General features: G+C 42.2%; 1 protein-coding gene across 1 annotated transcript; it reads right to left on the bottom strand.

Annotated features, from left to right (window-relative positions):
• Nucleotides 1-2,604: 2,604 nt before the first annotated feature.
• On the bottom strand, nt 2,605-15,301 carry LOC118215830 (CD81 antigen-like). Its single transcript, XM_035396841.1, has 8 exons — nt 15,149-15,301; nt 12,468-12,582; nt 10,055-10,152; nt 9,790-9,864; nt 8,242-8,349; nt 7,609-7,698; nt 4,478-4,561; nt 2,605-2,817 (listed from the first exon to the last, which is right to left on the bottom strand). Exons 1-8 carry the CDS (start codon nt 15,212-15,214, stop codon nt 2,755-2,757), a joined length of 699 nt encoding a protein of 232 aa, XP_035252732.1. The 5' UTR covers nt 15,215-15,301; the 3' UTR covers nt 2,605-2,754.
• Between the last annotated feature and the right edge of the window lie 331 nt (nt 15,302-15,632).

The raw sequence follows: 15,632 nt of genomic DNA, 5'->3' as shown, positions 1-15,632 counted from the left end.
CATGATTACGCGACTGAGATAGTCAAGAAGCGTAGGGAATACAATGGGATAAAGAAAGCCCTAAAGGAAAAGGAAAAGGGGATTCGCTTCCAAACGCCATACAGGAATATGCGGATCCACTGGGACACGGGGGTCCGTACATACGGCAGTGCACAGGAGGCGCAGCAGGAGCTGAAGAGAACTGTTAAGTAGATTCTCCCTGAATGTATTCAGGGGGCGTATTCCGATGGGAAAGTGACGTCAATGCATACCCTCTATATGTATGTGCATGTAAATGACTGGGAATAGTGTGATAAATGTGGTGGACTGTGAATACTGCGGGGGATACTGTATGTGCAGACAGGCACACTGAGCTCTTGTAAGTTGGTATAGGGAGGTTTATCCCAGGTATGTATTGCCTACACAAGTGTTTGGATTATAGAAAGACCACCACCTTGGGCCTCCATAGAAAAGTATCTTAGAGACAGATAAAATCATAGGATCACGTGCCATCGTATAAAGTATCTCTTCACTGTCACTGGATTTTAATAGTTCCCCTGTGTCTACAGCGGAGAGGGAGTATGTTCCCTTGAGGAAAGTAGTAGGGGGTGGGGGGTCTCTTGGTGGTGTGGAGGGTGTTTGGGTCCAGACCTTATTTGGGCAAACCAAGGGAGCTGTGGGGTGTGGAAGGCTTGCTCAGGATTGCATTTAAGGTAAGTCCAAACATTCAGGGAGAATCTACTTAACAGTTCTCCTGGTACCACCGTGGAAGGTGAATCTGCTTGTCAGTTCGCCTGGTACCATAGTTTTCTCATATGAGTATTTTATCATTTCTGCATGCATCATTCATCTCTTTGTATTTCTTTTCTTTGTCTTTGTATGTCTTTTGTTTATTTGTCTTGTTTTGTTAATGCAATATTTACCTCTAACTGCCTATCTTTGGTTAATGTCAACGGTCATAATCATTATAAATTGTTTTTCCTTTTCAGTGCATCTAACATACGTGGTTTGCATATACGCTGACCCGAGTGTGCATCTCTGCGAGGACCAGTGAATGTATTGGCCTCACATACGGTTTAGGGGTAACACCGTAATCGAGTTACCTCCTGGGCATATTGTTAGTTACACTAGCCGGAAGTGCAGCTGCTCCGGGATAGCTTGTTCGAGTCCGTGTCCAGATTGGCCCTAGTGTTATTTCAGATAAATAATAGAGGGGTCATAGTCCGGGATATTTAGATAATTTCACTAACCAGATGGAGTATCCTTAGTTAGGGCCCCCTGGGATAGGTTAGATTCGGTACAAACACATTTTACAGGTTAAAGTCACCATACATGGTGTGACATTATTTGCAAGATTCTCGGATGAGTAGCACCTTTACCTGCCAGGATAGAAGGTCTTAGTGTCAGAGAACAATTAGATGTATGCCTGGCAGCAGTGGATAGTCTTGCTCTCCGGGGTACAAGTCTTGCCACCCACCATTTCAGCACACCCCTGTCAATACATGTATACGCAAACCCGTATTCGCACAAACTTCCACAATACATATTTATTGAGTCAGATAAACTTGGTTTTCCTCATTGCAAAACACATCTAAATAAACTTCTTAATCTTCTTAATCACTTGGTCTCTTAGTCCCTGTCACTGATTTTAAATCCTTACAGTTTGGTGTCTGGATCGATGTGCTCGGCAGGACACTAACTTTAAACCCTTACATTGTCAAGAGTGCAAACAATTCCAGAGGTAAGTACATATATGTTTGAGTACTGCAACCCAATTACTGTAAATAAATCTGTTCTAAAGAAAGGCTCTATCACTTTTGTGTCTGTAGATTTGTTGTAAAGCATGACTGTGACAATTTTGCAGATCTGTTATAAAATGCTCTAGCATTTCAACACAATTAGCAAATGGTAAAATGGACTGCAATGGAGTGCTTTTCCAAGCAAACATGGCTACACAATCTGCTTTACAATCAATGCCTCTCATTCACCCATTCACACACGCAGACTCACACACACACACACACACTCACACGCACGTGCACGCGCGCACACACACACACACACACACACACACACACAGGGTTTTCCTGCTAAAGGACACTTTTGGACTCTTTTTGCCCAGGGGCCAGGGATTGAAACGATTGCCAGATGATCACTCGACCACCAAATATAATGTCACCCCTTCTGTCAGTAGATCTGTTGCAAAGAATGACTCTAGCATTTAAACACAATTAGTGTCTGTAGATCTGTTGCAAAGAATGACTCTAGCACTTAAATACACTTAGTGTCTGTGGATCTTTTGCAAAGAATGACTCTAGCAGTTAAACACAGTTAGTGTCCGTAGATCTGTTGCAAAGAATGACTCTAGCATTTTGACTCTAGCACAGTTAGTGTCTGTAGATCTGTCATAAAAAATGACTGGCACTTAAGCACAATTGGTCTCTGTAGATCTGTTATAAGGAATGACTCAGGCACTTAAACACAATTAGTGTCTTTAAATTTTTTTTTAAAGAGTGATTGCCACTTAAACAATTAGTGTCTGTAGATCTGTGATAAAGAATGACAGCCACTTAAACAATTAGTGTCTGTAGATCTGTGATAAAGAATGACTGGCACTTCAGCACAATTGGTGTCTGTAGATTTATTAAAAACCGATGCTGAATGTGCAAGCAAATGCAGAAGGAATTCTTTGGAAACACAAAACAGAAGAATCTCGGTCAGCCCGGCTGCTCCTGGAGTCACGGCACCCTCAGGCCATTGGCTTTGACATCAGCTTCAGTATGAGGAGCTGTTGCGGATCGCACAGCACAACACCATGCTGAAGACCATCTCAAAGATCTGGAGAAGAACAATGTAGAGAGGGGTTAGAGCAGGGATCTCAAGCTCCAGTCCTGAACCACCATGGTTTCTGCTGGTCGTCATGGTGTTTCAGCGCTCAAATTCTTCATTTACAACGCGGTTTAACTACAAAGTCAAGACAACCCATGGACAGGCGTTTCAGAGACCAGCGTTAGCCCAGGAGAAATGGTGACCCTCCAGGAGAGGAGTTTTGGATATCTGTGTTCGAGCGAGGGGCACGAGGCGTTTCAAGCTTGGGGTACAGGCTACACACAGAGTATTTTTCACCCAGATGATTGAAGTACAGAATGTAGTAGGCAGTCAGTAGGACCTTCCTAGACAGCCTAGGCTGGCATGACTTGTCAGCCCATTGAGCAAATCGTATGATAGCAAATTGGTAACACGAGGCAGGAAACTGGTCATCATTTCCTGTGTACATTTTGTGCAGTACAAGAAGGTAAGCTCGCTGCTTTGCAGCAAAGTTTATGTTTTTGGGTTTTAAAGGGTTTTATATTAACTTTGATCTTTTGTATTTTGTTGGGGGAGCTGTAACTGACCTACAGTAACCTGAAGCAATGTATTACCATTTTTAACAAAACTTTCTGTGTGCCGACATTCACATTTAAACATAACTTCTCTTTTGTTGTTTTCATGATAGGGTGATTGGTGGTGACTGGTAAATGGTAAATGGACTGCATTTATATAGCGCTTTTATCCAAAGCGCTTTACAATTGATGCCTCTCATTTGCCAGAGCAGTTAGGGATTAGGTGTCTTGCTCAAGGACACTTCGACATGCCCAGGGCGGGGTTTGAACCGGCAACCCTCCAACTGCCAGACAATCGGTCTTACCTCCTGAGCTATGTCACCCCGATATTAACAAGAATGGGTGCTTAAGGCCATTAAGAGGCATGAGAGACATTGATGATATATGAACATTTAAAACTGCCAATGTATTAATTGTTGATATGTATTACTGAATTTTAACAGCAGTCCGGCCGATAGGAGCTCGTTTGGTTGGGATACACTACTTGTTTTGTTTTGGATAATTTGGTGTTTTTTGTGTTGTTTGTGAATCAGTATTAACTTGCTGGTGTTATTAACTGGTCTTCTGTCTGAGTTTGTCTAGCTGTTAGAATTTCCCTCCAGGCAGCATGGGCAGTGGATGCATACACCGTGTGGCACATTTTTCAGATATTTGTGGTGGTGGGGGAAATGAGCGCAGTGACTTTGCGTGCTATGTTGACTGTTTTGCTCACTCCCTTTCACCCCCTTTCCCCTGTGCCGCCTGGTGTTTACATTTGTCCGTCTTTCCTTCCTGCTTCCATTGTACTTGTCGTAGCGGTTGTATATCTGTAAGATCTGTTTTTTGTTATACAAACTATACGGCTGTACTCTGCATTCAAATAAAGCTGCTCTGCAGCAGCATATTTAAGCCAACATCCTGACTGCTGGAATTCATTTTAACATGAAAGCACCTGTATTGTGTGTGTGTGTGGGTTTAAGGGGTAAGATATCTCTCTAGAAATTTTACAAGAATTCACAGAAAGGGAGGCCTCAAGCCTACTTTCTTCCACTGGGGAAAAACACGACACACAAACAGCCCCACTGCTATTGCATTCATCTCATAAACTGAAAATATACATATGAAGTGATACCCACCATAATGACGGTGACGACAAGGGCTGAGATCCCAATCAAGTATATCTTATGAGAGAAAAGTTCTTGCAGTCGGGTATGGCAGTTCTGAGGGAACATAGGACACTTTATTTACCATGGAGAAAACACAATAATTAACACAATCCATTTCCTTTTATTTATCAGGAACTGAAGAGTTAAGTGTGGGAAATGGGAAAAAAAGCACTATTCTCAAATTCAACGGAAAATTATCTTTATTAAAATAATGGCAGCAACAGACGTTCAGTGTCAAACTGAACCCCAATCCTGTCCATTGCCTACTCATAATATGTTTCCCAAGCTTTGATCAAGACCAGTAAGCCAGACAAATACACTAAATGGATGCACTAAATCTGTGATCATAGTGTACTGCCCATGTTGCTGACTGAATTGGAAAGTCTTGTGATTTGAGTAGTTCCCCAATCCCAGTTGCCATTCTAGTATTCATCAATGTACACCAACTGTATTGTAATCATGATAAGATCAAGGGGAATATGTGGCCAGGAGACAAAATGGCATCAGAGGCAGATACATATTTCTCACATGTGCATGTGAAATTTTGAGAGCAGAATTACAAGGCCCCTAGTTATGTATACTCATATAATTACATTACATTTATTTAGCAGACACTTTTATCCAAAGCAATGTACAAAAGTGCATATCATGGTCATTGGACAACTACATAACACAGTTTCAATATCTGGCCCTTAAAGCCTGTAGTACTGTTGGTTCTTCTTTCTACCCGATATTTAATTAATTATTCAGTGTCACTGATTGGCCAGATATTCCACTCACCTGCTGCCATGAGTCTACTTCAGCCCCACATTACAGGAGACTAAAAACCTAATGTGCTACTTCCTCTCTGCCCAGTCGCAGCACAGTCTAAACTGGACTTACGAAACAACCCCACCATGGCTAGAGATGGAACAGTCAATGACCCCCAGAACTGCCCATCAAGAATCTACCCTTCATAGACAAAAGCACAAAAAAACCACCACTGCTGTCCAACCAATACCACCAGGGCAACGCTGACTGCCTGGTGGAAAGCAAATACAATTTTTCACTATGCCCCTTCTCCCTTTGCCCTCACATAAGCCCATGCTAACCAATAAAAACTTTTCATTTTCTCAATATGGGAAAAAGTGAAGAGTAAACAGCCAGAAACACATTTTCAGTGGTGGTTTGTTCATGACCTTCAACCTCCTCCAAAACAGATACAGCGCTGCACTTTCAGTGTCTCCAAATAAAAGAGGCCATAAAGAGCAAACTTGACACTGACAACATTCATAGTCACCCCACCCATCTATCAAAAACTCAAGCTTCTCAAACAAATTGCCACAATCTGTCAACCCAAGACAACGCCGTATCGACACCAACAGAATGTGCTTCAGAACCTTAACATACGACAGTGACATTCAGTGCAACAGTGACCAAATTCAGTGACACATTCTCCATGACCTGCAATTCCCAAACATTACCCAAATTCAATCATCAATCAATCTATCAATCAATTTTTATTTGTATAGCGCTTTTAACAAAGGAGCTTTGTCACAAAGCAGCTTTACAGAGAACCGGCCCCCAAAGAGTAAGCCTAGGGCAACAGTGGCAAGGAAAACCTCCCTGACTGATAGCAGGAAGAAACCTTGAGCAGAACCGGACTCAGAGGGGGAACCCATCTGCCGCCAGCAGGCACTGGTCCAACTTGAAAGACAATTACTTTTATGTCCTATGGTACTGTCCATATATTCAATCATTCTGGTTGGGTGTCCTGAACAAGCTGTCTGAGATCCCTGACCTCAATATTCTTCTTTGCCCAATGGTCTCATTGCTACTCCACAACCACACAACTCAAAAATGAATATCATTAATAATGGCTAAGGGTTATTTTCCTCAATTGGAAGGACAGAACAAAACTATCCATGACCCAATGGTTCAAGCTATTAACAGAACACTCTACAGTACAAACTGCAACCCTAAAAGATAAGATCCAGCCTTTCCAAGAAACCTGGTCCCGCTTTCTACAGTCTCTAATTTAGACCTGATTTCTCCTCACTACCCAGAGTATCCACCCCCATAGCTAACCAATGAAAGGCTTTAGCCACTGTACCAGTATCTTACCCACACTGTACTACAATGTGCACTGCCCCTATTGGCTTGTTTGTTATTCTCCTAATAACAAGAACAGCTTGGAACAAGGGGCTTAAACTGAATCGCTTCAGGAGAATATAGAGCTATATAAATGCACTCTGTGTAAAACCAAAAGCTGTTTTACACCAAGTTACCACTCTGAGGCATTTTTATCCAATCATTAATCCAGTATAATCTGCAGTACTTTTGACTCGTGTGCAACCAAGAATAACTTGCAGCGTGTGCAAAACAAGGCCACAAAACAGGCCCTTAACTGCTCCATTAAAACACATGTAGAACTAATGCATGAAAGCCTGTCATGGTTACCAGTTGAGGAGAAACATAAGCTGAGCATTGAGGTTCTTCTGGAATGTATTAAAATGCAGTTCTCCTCGGAACACTTTACAGAAGCAGTTTGCATCATTATAGGTCACATACTGCTTGTGCAGGTCACTTGGTTCTCCCTAGATCAAGGACAAATCTGCTTAACGACACCGTCATCTACAGGGCTATATGAGAATAGTACTCACTACCTACCCAAAGAATGCAAATAAAAAACATAAACACGTTGGAAAAGAATGCAATGAGACGTTGAGCTGGTTGCTAACTCGCTGACTAGCACACAGCAGTAGAATGCATTTTTCCGTTGAGTCGAGTGAATGTATTTCATAATGTCGAGCATAGTATAATATCATTTTTTGGAATATGATATTATGGTTACGTGATAAATGTTGTATTCTCTTTGGTTCAGTCTCTTGTGTTCATGTTTTTAATTTAGATTTTGCTTTTGTTTTTGTGACGAACGACTTTACGCGCGAGGAACCCAGGAAGACTAGCAGTCGTCAAGGCGAACGCTGACGCTAATAGGGACGCTAATGTGAAACTGAACTGTAAGCGGTGCAATTCACTCCTGATGAGGGCATGCGCTGAGCACCGAGATGCAAACGTTGAGCTGAAGGGCCTACAGCGCATCAGACGTGGGGACTTACCGCTGGCTTGTCTTGCGAAGGTGTCTTCTCGCACAGTTCAGATACTTCCTTGTGCACTTCCATGAAGTCACTCTTTCCACAGCAGTGAAGCTTAACGGGGAAATAGAGTCGCATGTCAGTCACCTCCTCCCTCCTCCCCTTTTCAGTCAGTCTGTGATTGTGTGTGTGTGTGTGTGTGTCTATTGCTTATATTCAAAAAATACTAAGAGCTGAAAAAGCTGGAAGGACAAGGAAAATGAAACCTTGCAATGCCACGCATGGCCTTTATTTCCAACTGCATTTCATTCAGATTCAATGGATCGATGGAAGTGGTGGCTGAGGACTAACAACAGTACTTGAGCTCTGTTAAATAACATACTAGCAAAATAGCAGTGTTTTCTGCCTTTTAAAAATAAGAACCGTGTCAGAGCACTATGGCCATACTTGGTTTCGACAACATTTTTAGTTTTCTGAAGAGCACTTGAACATGCAACCGGTTTGGTTATTGGTATTCATACGGTGGGCATTTTTCCTTTTTATCCAGTTTATGGTCTTGTCGTTAATTTTTCTCTTTAACCGGTCTGTAAAAATCGTTCTCAGAGGACAAGGTGTCAGCAGGCCTTTTCACAAGAGCACATGATAAGGATTACTTACCATTTTGTGGAAGGCCGTCAAAACCGTGGTTGCTGCCTGCTTGCTCTTTGGGTCGCTGATGGCCTTGTCATACGCAGCGTCATAAAAGGTAATCAGCTCCTTTGAGATCTGAAACGGAGAGGGCTTCAATGGTGGAGGTGTTCCTCTCAACCGAACATGCTGTAAACTGTACCTCAAAGGATTCATGCATTTTACTCAAAGCGACATAATTAATTAACTAATTAATTAACTGGGGGCTCAGCTGAAACGTCCTACTTCAACCAATGACCGCGTCTGTTCGCAGTAGCCGGCTGACATATCCGTGGTGATGTCACTTGGCCAATAAGAGTGCATTGGAGGAAAATAGGCTGAGCAGCCACAAACAGGCCTGGAATGGGAATTGTTACACACTGAACACATTGAGTTGATACCTAATATGAAGTACTGTACTGTGTAGGATACGACACAAATGTGTAGTCTGGGGAAGTGTAAATCGAAAAGCAGGGATTCTCTAAATGCTACCAGCGGATAAAGCTGTGCAGTGTAAGTTAGGCCATAAAAATTAGATTAGAAGTTTAACGGATATTGCGCTTCACTTTCCTCAAAAACAAACAAACCAAAATACTCAAGAGACGATTATTTTGTATTCATTATTTTTAGAATGAAACATGACCTGTTTTGTGTGGTCAGGCACCGTCTGCTCTTCCTTGATTCCTTCATTACAGAATGCACTTTTTTCAGGGTTGCCCAAACTTTAATCAGCTGAAATGTAATATTTCTAATATTTTAATATGTATCAATCTAGGCTGGACATTTTTTAAACTGTTGTCAAAAGCACTCTCGTACATGGACCTCATCGGCACAAATTCAAGGAGAGGGGCTTGGTCATATCAGAGTCTTGGGGTTGCCAGCCATCTAAATTTACATTTTTAAAGAGGGTAAACTTTTTTGTTTGGCCACTCGCCTCACTTCTCTGTGAGTAAAATCCGTGAAACAACACTCACATTCTGATCATATGATTTCAAAAGTGTTCGCTTTTTATAAAAAGTACTGACAGTGCTGGTGTGTAAAAGGATTGCGTTCTCTCCGTTGGAGAGATGACACAGGTATGACCCCAACATTTATTTGTCAGAGGCAGCATAACACAAGCTTCGAGCTCCCTCTATTGGAGAGAAGTAATATAGCACCACATTGATATTTTCTGTTTCCAAATTTCATAATGGCAATTCGCTCAAATGAAAACATGACACCTAGTGGATGGCTATAATTAGGAAACTCTATCCTGAAATTATTTAAGGATCAAAAAAAAAAATCATGATGTGTGCCCAAAAAAAAAAGTGCTACAAATTTGTCATGGATCTTTCTGCTTGCCATGTGGCAATTCTAAGATTTCTCCAGCACCATCAAGTCTGAGAGATCTGTGTTCATGGGTATAGGGCCCTGTATAGGGCCCATCGTATAGGTCCCTGTAAGTTCTCAGTAGGTTGAACCGAAGGGCACACACAGAAAACCGTATGCAGGCCTTGACTGTGTGTTTCCAGTGCTGGTTTTGCATTCGAGCTCTCTCACCGTATCCCGGTTTATAAATCCCCAGATTCCAGCCGCCACCTCGCCGGCAAACAGGATCGTCAAACAGGCGAAGAACTGCCCGGGAAAGCATAGAGAGGAATAAAGGAATGCGTCAATACTGTAAAACCGCACGCTGCAAATCCACTTCATAACAACCAATTACGGGGTTATTTCGATGCTCCAGGCATTGAAAATAACAATTAGGACACCCGAAAAAGAAACAGGGGACACTGTAACTTGCCCCACTCATCTGCGCACGACTCACCGTTCCCAGAAGGCACTGCGATTCCTGGATAGCACCATAGCAACCCAAGAAGCCCACAAACATCATCAGAGCACCTACGGCAATCAGTATGTACACACCTAAAGGACAGAGATGAGGTTGTGCGTCACATGGCAGTGTACATTTTACAACGAAGAGACCATTGAAGAAAGAGAGACACAGTAGACAGGAAAAATAAATAATGAAATGTATGAAGCCTGAAAAGCCTTAAAGGAAAAATACACCCGGAAATGTAAAAAATATGTTCTTAATACCTGTGAAAAATGCCTAAGAATTACCATGTAAAACCCTGATTGGTTTCTCCTATTCTTGTTGAATAGAAAGCAAAAAGTGTAATGCAAATTGGCATGCATGCTTCAGCGACTTGTCATTAAGTTCTAATCAATAAATCGACGAATTACATTCCAAATCAACAGTCTACGCATGTGTGGGCTACTTGTCCTCGGTCAGTCACGCGACTGTCAATGCCATTTTTCTATCCTTTAAACTTTATCTTGAAAGAGATATTGAGCTAAGTAGTTAAGTTTCCTTTGAATACGTTCTCTGGCTATATAAATCTCTGACAAGCTCCCGCTAGAAAGAAGGTATTGCAGAATCACAACTGACGAATAAGGATGTGAAGATGTTAGCTGAGAACACACAGAGCTACATGCATTGTGCTTCTTACAATGACTTAAACATCCCATTAAAAGAGAACATTTCATGTCTTTAAGCTAGCTCTCTCCAGATGATTTCATCAATCAAATAAATTTATATAGCCTATTTCACAGCGATAGTCACAACACGCTTCACAGACAACCCCGGCCTGAGCCCCAGAGTAAAAGCTCCTTCCCGTGCCACAAATACGCATACAGTATGTTCACACACCAGTCACTCTCCAGGTCCCACGCAAGGCCGGCTTTTCCTGAAATTTTTCCTAAGACACTGGCCTTCCTGTCTATTTAAAGACCTCGACTGACAAGAGCTGCCACGCGGGGTGACAAATGCACCCCTGTTGCCCAATTCCTGCCGCTACAATAACACCGGTTTCACCCCCCCCCCCCCCCCCCCCCCCCCCCCCCCCCCCCCGAGCGCACAGAGACCACGAGTCGCGGGGCGGAGCCACAGAAACAGACATGAGGACTGTGAGGCGAGGTTGAGGCCTGTGGGGGAAACGGAGTTCGGAGCCCAAACAATAGGGACAGCTGTTGGGAAGACAGGACCGGCGCGCGGGGCAGTTTGGGAGAGAGTCAGGAAGCCTGCCCCCCGTAGGCAAGGAGCCGCACTTCCTTCGAGGGGGGCGGAGCGAGCGCGGCGGGACAAACATCCCCTTCTCGCCCGCGCCCCCCTGCGGGGGCGGACGAAACGGCGGCTACGCCGCCTGCGCAGCGCCAGGAGCATTCGGGCCCTGCGAATCCGGCTTCCAGGAAACGGCAGTTTCATTTGAAACTGCGCCGCTGGTGTCTTTTGGCTCATTGGGAATGCTTTAGAGCTAAGGCAAAAGGCATCCTAAATCCACGTCCAAATCGATCGTAAGCAATTAACTTTTGCTCTGACTAAAAAAAAAAAAAATTGTGTTTACAAGTTGCTCCTTTCTTTTTGATATTAATTTGCCTTTGTCTGATAGGTACAGAGACAGAAACTGAGGAAGAAGATGGTTGGTGATGATACTGCTGTAGAAGGAGATGGAGCTGGTGCTTACACAGATAAAAGATGGTGGAGATGGTACTTACACATGTAAAAGATGGTGAAGTTGGTATTTACACATGTAAAAGATGGTAGAGTTGGTACTTACACATGTAAAAGATGGTGGAGTTGGTACTTACACATGTAAAAGATGGTAGAGTTGGAACTTACACATGTAAAAGATGGTAGAGTTGATACTTACACATGTAAAAGATGGTAGAGGTGGAACTTACACATGTAAAAGATGGTAGAGTTGGTACTTACACGTGTAAAAGATGGTGGAGTTGGTATTTACACATGTAAAAGATGGTAGAGTTGGAACTTACACATGTAAAAGATGGTAGAGTTGGTACTTACACATGTAAAAGATGGTAGAGTTGGAACTTACACATGTAAAAGATGGTAGAGTTGGTACTTACACGTGTAAAAGATGGTGGAGTTGGTATTTACACATGTAAAAGATGGTAGACTTGGTACTTACACATGTAAAAGATGGTAGAGTTGGAACTTACACATGTAAAAGATGGTAGAGTTGGTACTTACACGTGTAAAAGATGGTGAAGCTGGTGCTTACACATGTAAAAGATGGTGAAGCTGGTGCTTACACATGTAAAAGATTGTGGAGCTGGTACTTACACAGATAAAAGATGGTGGAGATGGTACTTACACATGTAGACGGAGGTGGAGATGGTACTTACACATGTAGAAGGTAGGTGGAGATGGTACTTACTGACATAGAAGGTAGTTGGGGCTGGGTTTCCCTCAAATTGCAGCAACAGCAAATTACTGGTCTGTTCATCGTGCCGAAGCCACAAAGCCACACCAAGGATGACGCCCCCAGACAGCTGTCAGACAGCATAGGCGAGTATGAAGCAAAGCCCCCAAACACACAGTCACCACACCTGCACCAGTACACTAGAGACGGTTCATTCAATTATTTCATGCAATGTTCAACCCCTCTAACAGAGGCAGACAAATTACATCAAAACACCACTGACTCAATGTACTTTGTGACCAGAGGGAAACCTCCACTCAAGGAGAAACAGCACTTCCATCACACATAATAATACCAAAGCAAAATAAAAATACATCAGGGCAGTAGAAAACTATCATTTTGTCCCTGTTTGTGTATAAAAGAGCACAGTTAACACTGCACTTCAGTTTCAGAATATGATTTATTACCGCATAAGTAATACCTACAGCTAAGGCAGTTATTTCTTGAGCCTGCGACCGCCAATAAATTGGTGCTTGAGAAACATAAAATGCTGAATGCCTCGTTCTCTCACATCAAGTGCTGGGGAGGGGGGTGGGCGGTGGGGGGTGGGGGTTTGGGGCAGGGGTGGACCGATTACTGCAGGCACATTTTAATAACAAATAGCGCAACAATAAAATCAAAAAGCTGAATGTTCAAAAGCCAACACTGTTGTACGAAACAATTTGTAATTTGGAGTGTGGGTGGAATAATACCATCACTGTCTGGGATGGAAATTTGTCAAGCAGAGGACAGGATAACTGAAGCAATGGCAGATAAATCTTTCCCCCCCCCCACCTACCCAACCCCCTTCCCCCTACACTACAGGACAGTAGGTCTAACACTGCCGCCAAGTAATATTAATGTTAAAGTTCATCATGTTTGGTTTGCATTATGCTTTCTTATGCTCTAAGAAAGCATAATGCATGGATGTGTTTGCAATAGGCTATAGCTACTGACAGCTAGCACAGCTACTCTTAGCTAAACCGACAAAAATAAACACTTCATTGAAACAATTTTACTGGGTGCCACATACATTGTATACATTTCATTTGTGTGACAATAGACTCTTTTATTGTATTAAAATGTGACCACACTTCCTTTTTACGCATCCCTGCTATATTTTGCCGATATGTGTTACAGTGGATGGGAATGCATGCACCATACAAGTGTTGCAATTAAAGAAGCATTAGTGGGGCTAGGCATATCGGGATTTGTCTGTTGCACCCCCACTATCCCGCCGCGCCCCCCACCCCCCCCCCCCCCCCGTTTCCGGAACGAGTGTCTCACATATCTCTTTACTCCAGAAGACAGCTACCTCAGCAGTGAGGTCAACGGGAGGAAGTCAATAAAATAAACACAGGATGGGGTTCGAACGCAAACAGGATGCTCGCAGGCCCGTGGAAAAGCTGGCCACTCGGAGAAAGGCAGGAACTTAGAGACGTACAGGCTGCCCTGACACCAGGACAGCTTGCCTCCCCGTGTCACACGAGTGACTGAATCACTGACAACAGGGATCTGAGCAGCAGGGAACTCACGGCAGCTTATGAGGAATTTTCAATGTATTCCTCTTCTTATTTAGGTTTTAAAACAGGCTGTTAAATATTGTAAAGGAACTATTGGGGTCCGTTCCCCCAAGTACAGACCACCAAAAACCAACAACTGAGGGAGAAAGTCAACACTTATACCCTGTCCCCTCAAGGGAAACAGAACAGGTCACACAATCAATTGTAATTATATAGATTATTCTGAATAATTCTTGTACCAGGGAGAAACCATCCAGCAACAGCTATATATATATATATATATATATATATATATATATTCTATGGTTTCAGAAAACACAAGTTTTTTCAAGTTTATCTTTCTGTCTCAAGATAATTTGGTCTGTCAAATTCAAAACCAGACCACACATCTCTGACCCATTCTAGAAGAGGCTACGCACTGTTATACACTTGTAAAAATCAACATAGGTGTATAGCCTTCCCATATCTTCAGACCTCACATTACATACATACATGTACATACTGAATCTGTATCTCAAGATTAAGACAATATGAAAAATGTCTTAATCTTTGCTATTTTGATTATTTCTCACTTAAATGACTGATGCATCCACCTTTTCTGCTTTATAAATGTACAGTGTACAATCATAACAGTGATCCAGTTTGATTATATAGTTCATATTTCTGGACACTGTTAAAAAACAACAACTTTTCTCTTTTGTACAACAGAAAGGCATCTGATGCACAATGGAGTAGAATCCCAAACTCATATTTAAAGATGAAAAGCATTACAATGAATAGAAAAATGATTATCACACAAACAGACCAGCAGGCATACAGCCATTGCAATATATGGTACAGTATGATTTTGATATCAGAAATTTGGTCATTTGAGAGAAAGAGGAATTTTTGCACTGAAATGTTCGGTTTGATACGGACCTAGTAGTCCAATATAATAAGTACGTCAGAATACCGATAACATGAAATAAAACTAAACTAAAAATATTTTGCTACACGGATGGCTACACGTTTGTACATCTAGATTAAGTGTGAGAAATTGACAAAAGAAAAAAAAAAACTAAAATAAGATATTAGAATAAATATAACTTTATTATAGTTATATTAAATGTAACTATACAAAAAAATATAACTCACCCAAAAAATGAAATTGCAGAAAAACAGAAGATATTTTATGCATTTTGGGAAGCCCTCAACTCCCATGACTGTAGCTTCAGCTCCTCTCTGCAATTACAAAAAGTGATACGACAACACTACTATCTCAGAAAGAGGATGTGGTGGAAATTTAAAGAACAGCCAGCAATGGACGACTGCCCAGAAAAACAGGCAACACCCAGCTATTTCCCCCTCAAAAGTTTGACACAACGCTAAGCGGCGGCAACCAGAACGAAAGCGTCTTTGCTAGTTTTCAGACCGACGCAGTTATCGTTTTCTCGCCCAGCGGCCACGTTGTGAAAATAGAAAATTAACTTGCGCCCAAAATGAAGAGTGGTCGTGCGCATTGTTGGCTTATGGCTATTTTGATTAGCTACAATACAACAATAATACAAAAAAAAAACAAACAAACAAACAAACAAAAAAAAAAACTGGTCTAAAATCACTTCGCAGTTTCATTGTTATT

The sequence above is a fragment of the Anguilla anguilla genome, chromosome 16 (genome assembly GCF_013347855.1).
Source record: "Anguilla anguilla isolate fAngAng1 chromosome 16, fAngAng1.pri, whole genome shotgun sequence".
Taxonomy (NCBI): domain Eukaryota; kingdom Metazoa; phylum Chordata; class Actinopteri; order Anguilliformes; family Anguillidae; genus Anguilla; species Anguilla anguilla.
The sequence above is the reverse complement of the archived record's forward strand: the minus strand, read 5'-3'. Positions and strand labels throughout refer to the sequence as shown.

Excerpts from the sequence above, each read along its gene's own strand:
- LOC118215830 (XM_035396841.1), bottom strand. The coding sequence starts at position 15,214 with ATGGGAGTTGAGGGCTTCCCAAAATGCATAAAATATCTTCTGTTTTTC. Across the intron at positions 10,153-12,467 it reads CCCAACTACCTTCTATGTCA|GTGTGTACATACTGATTGCC; the intron begins GTAAGTACCATC and ends TCTGTCCTTTAG. Across the intron at positions 9,865-10,054 it reads CGCAGTGCCTTCTGGGAACG|TTCTTCGCCTGTTTGACGAT; the intron begins GTGAGTCGTGCG and ends TTTCCCGGGCAG.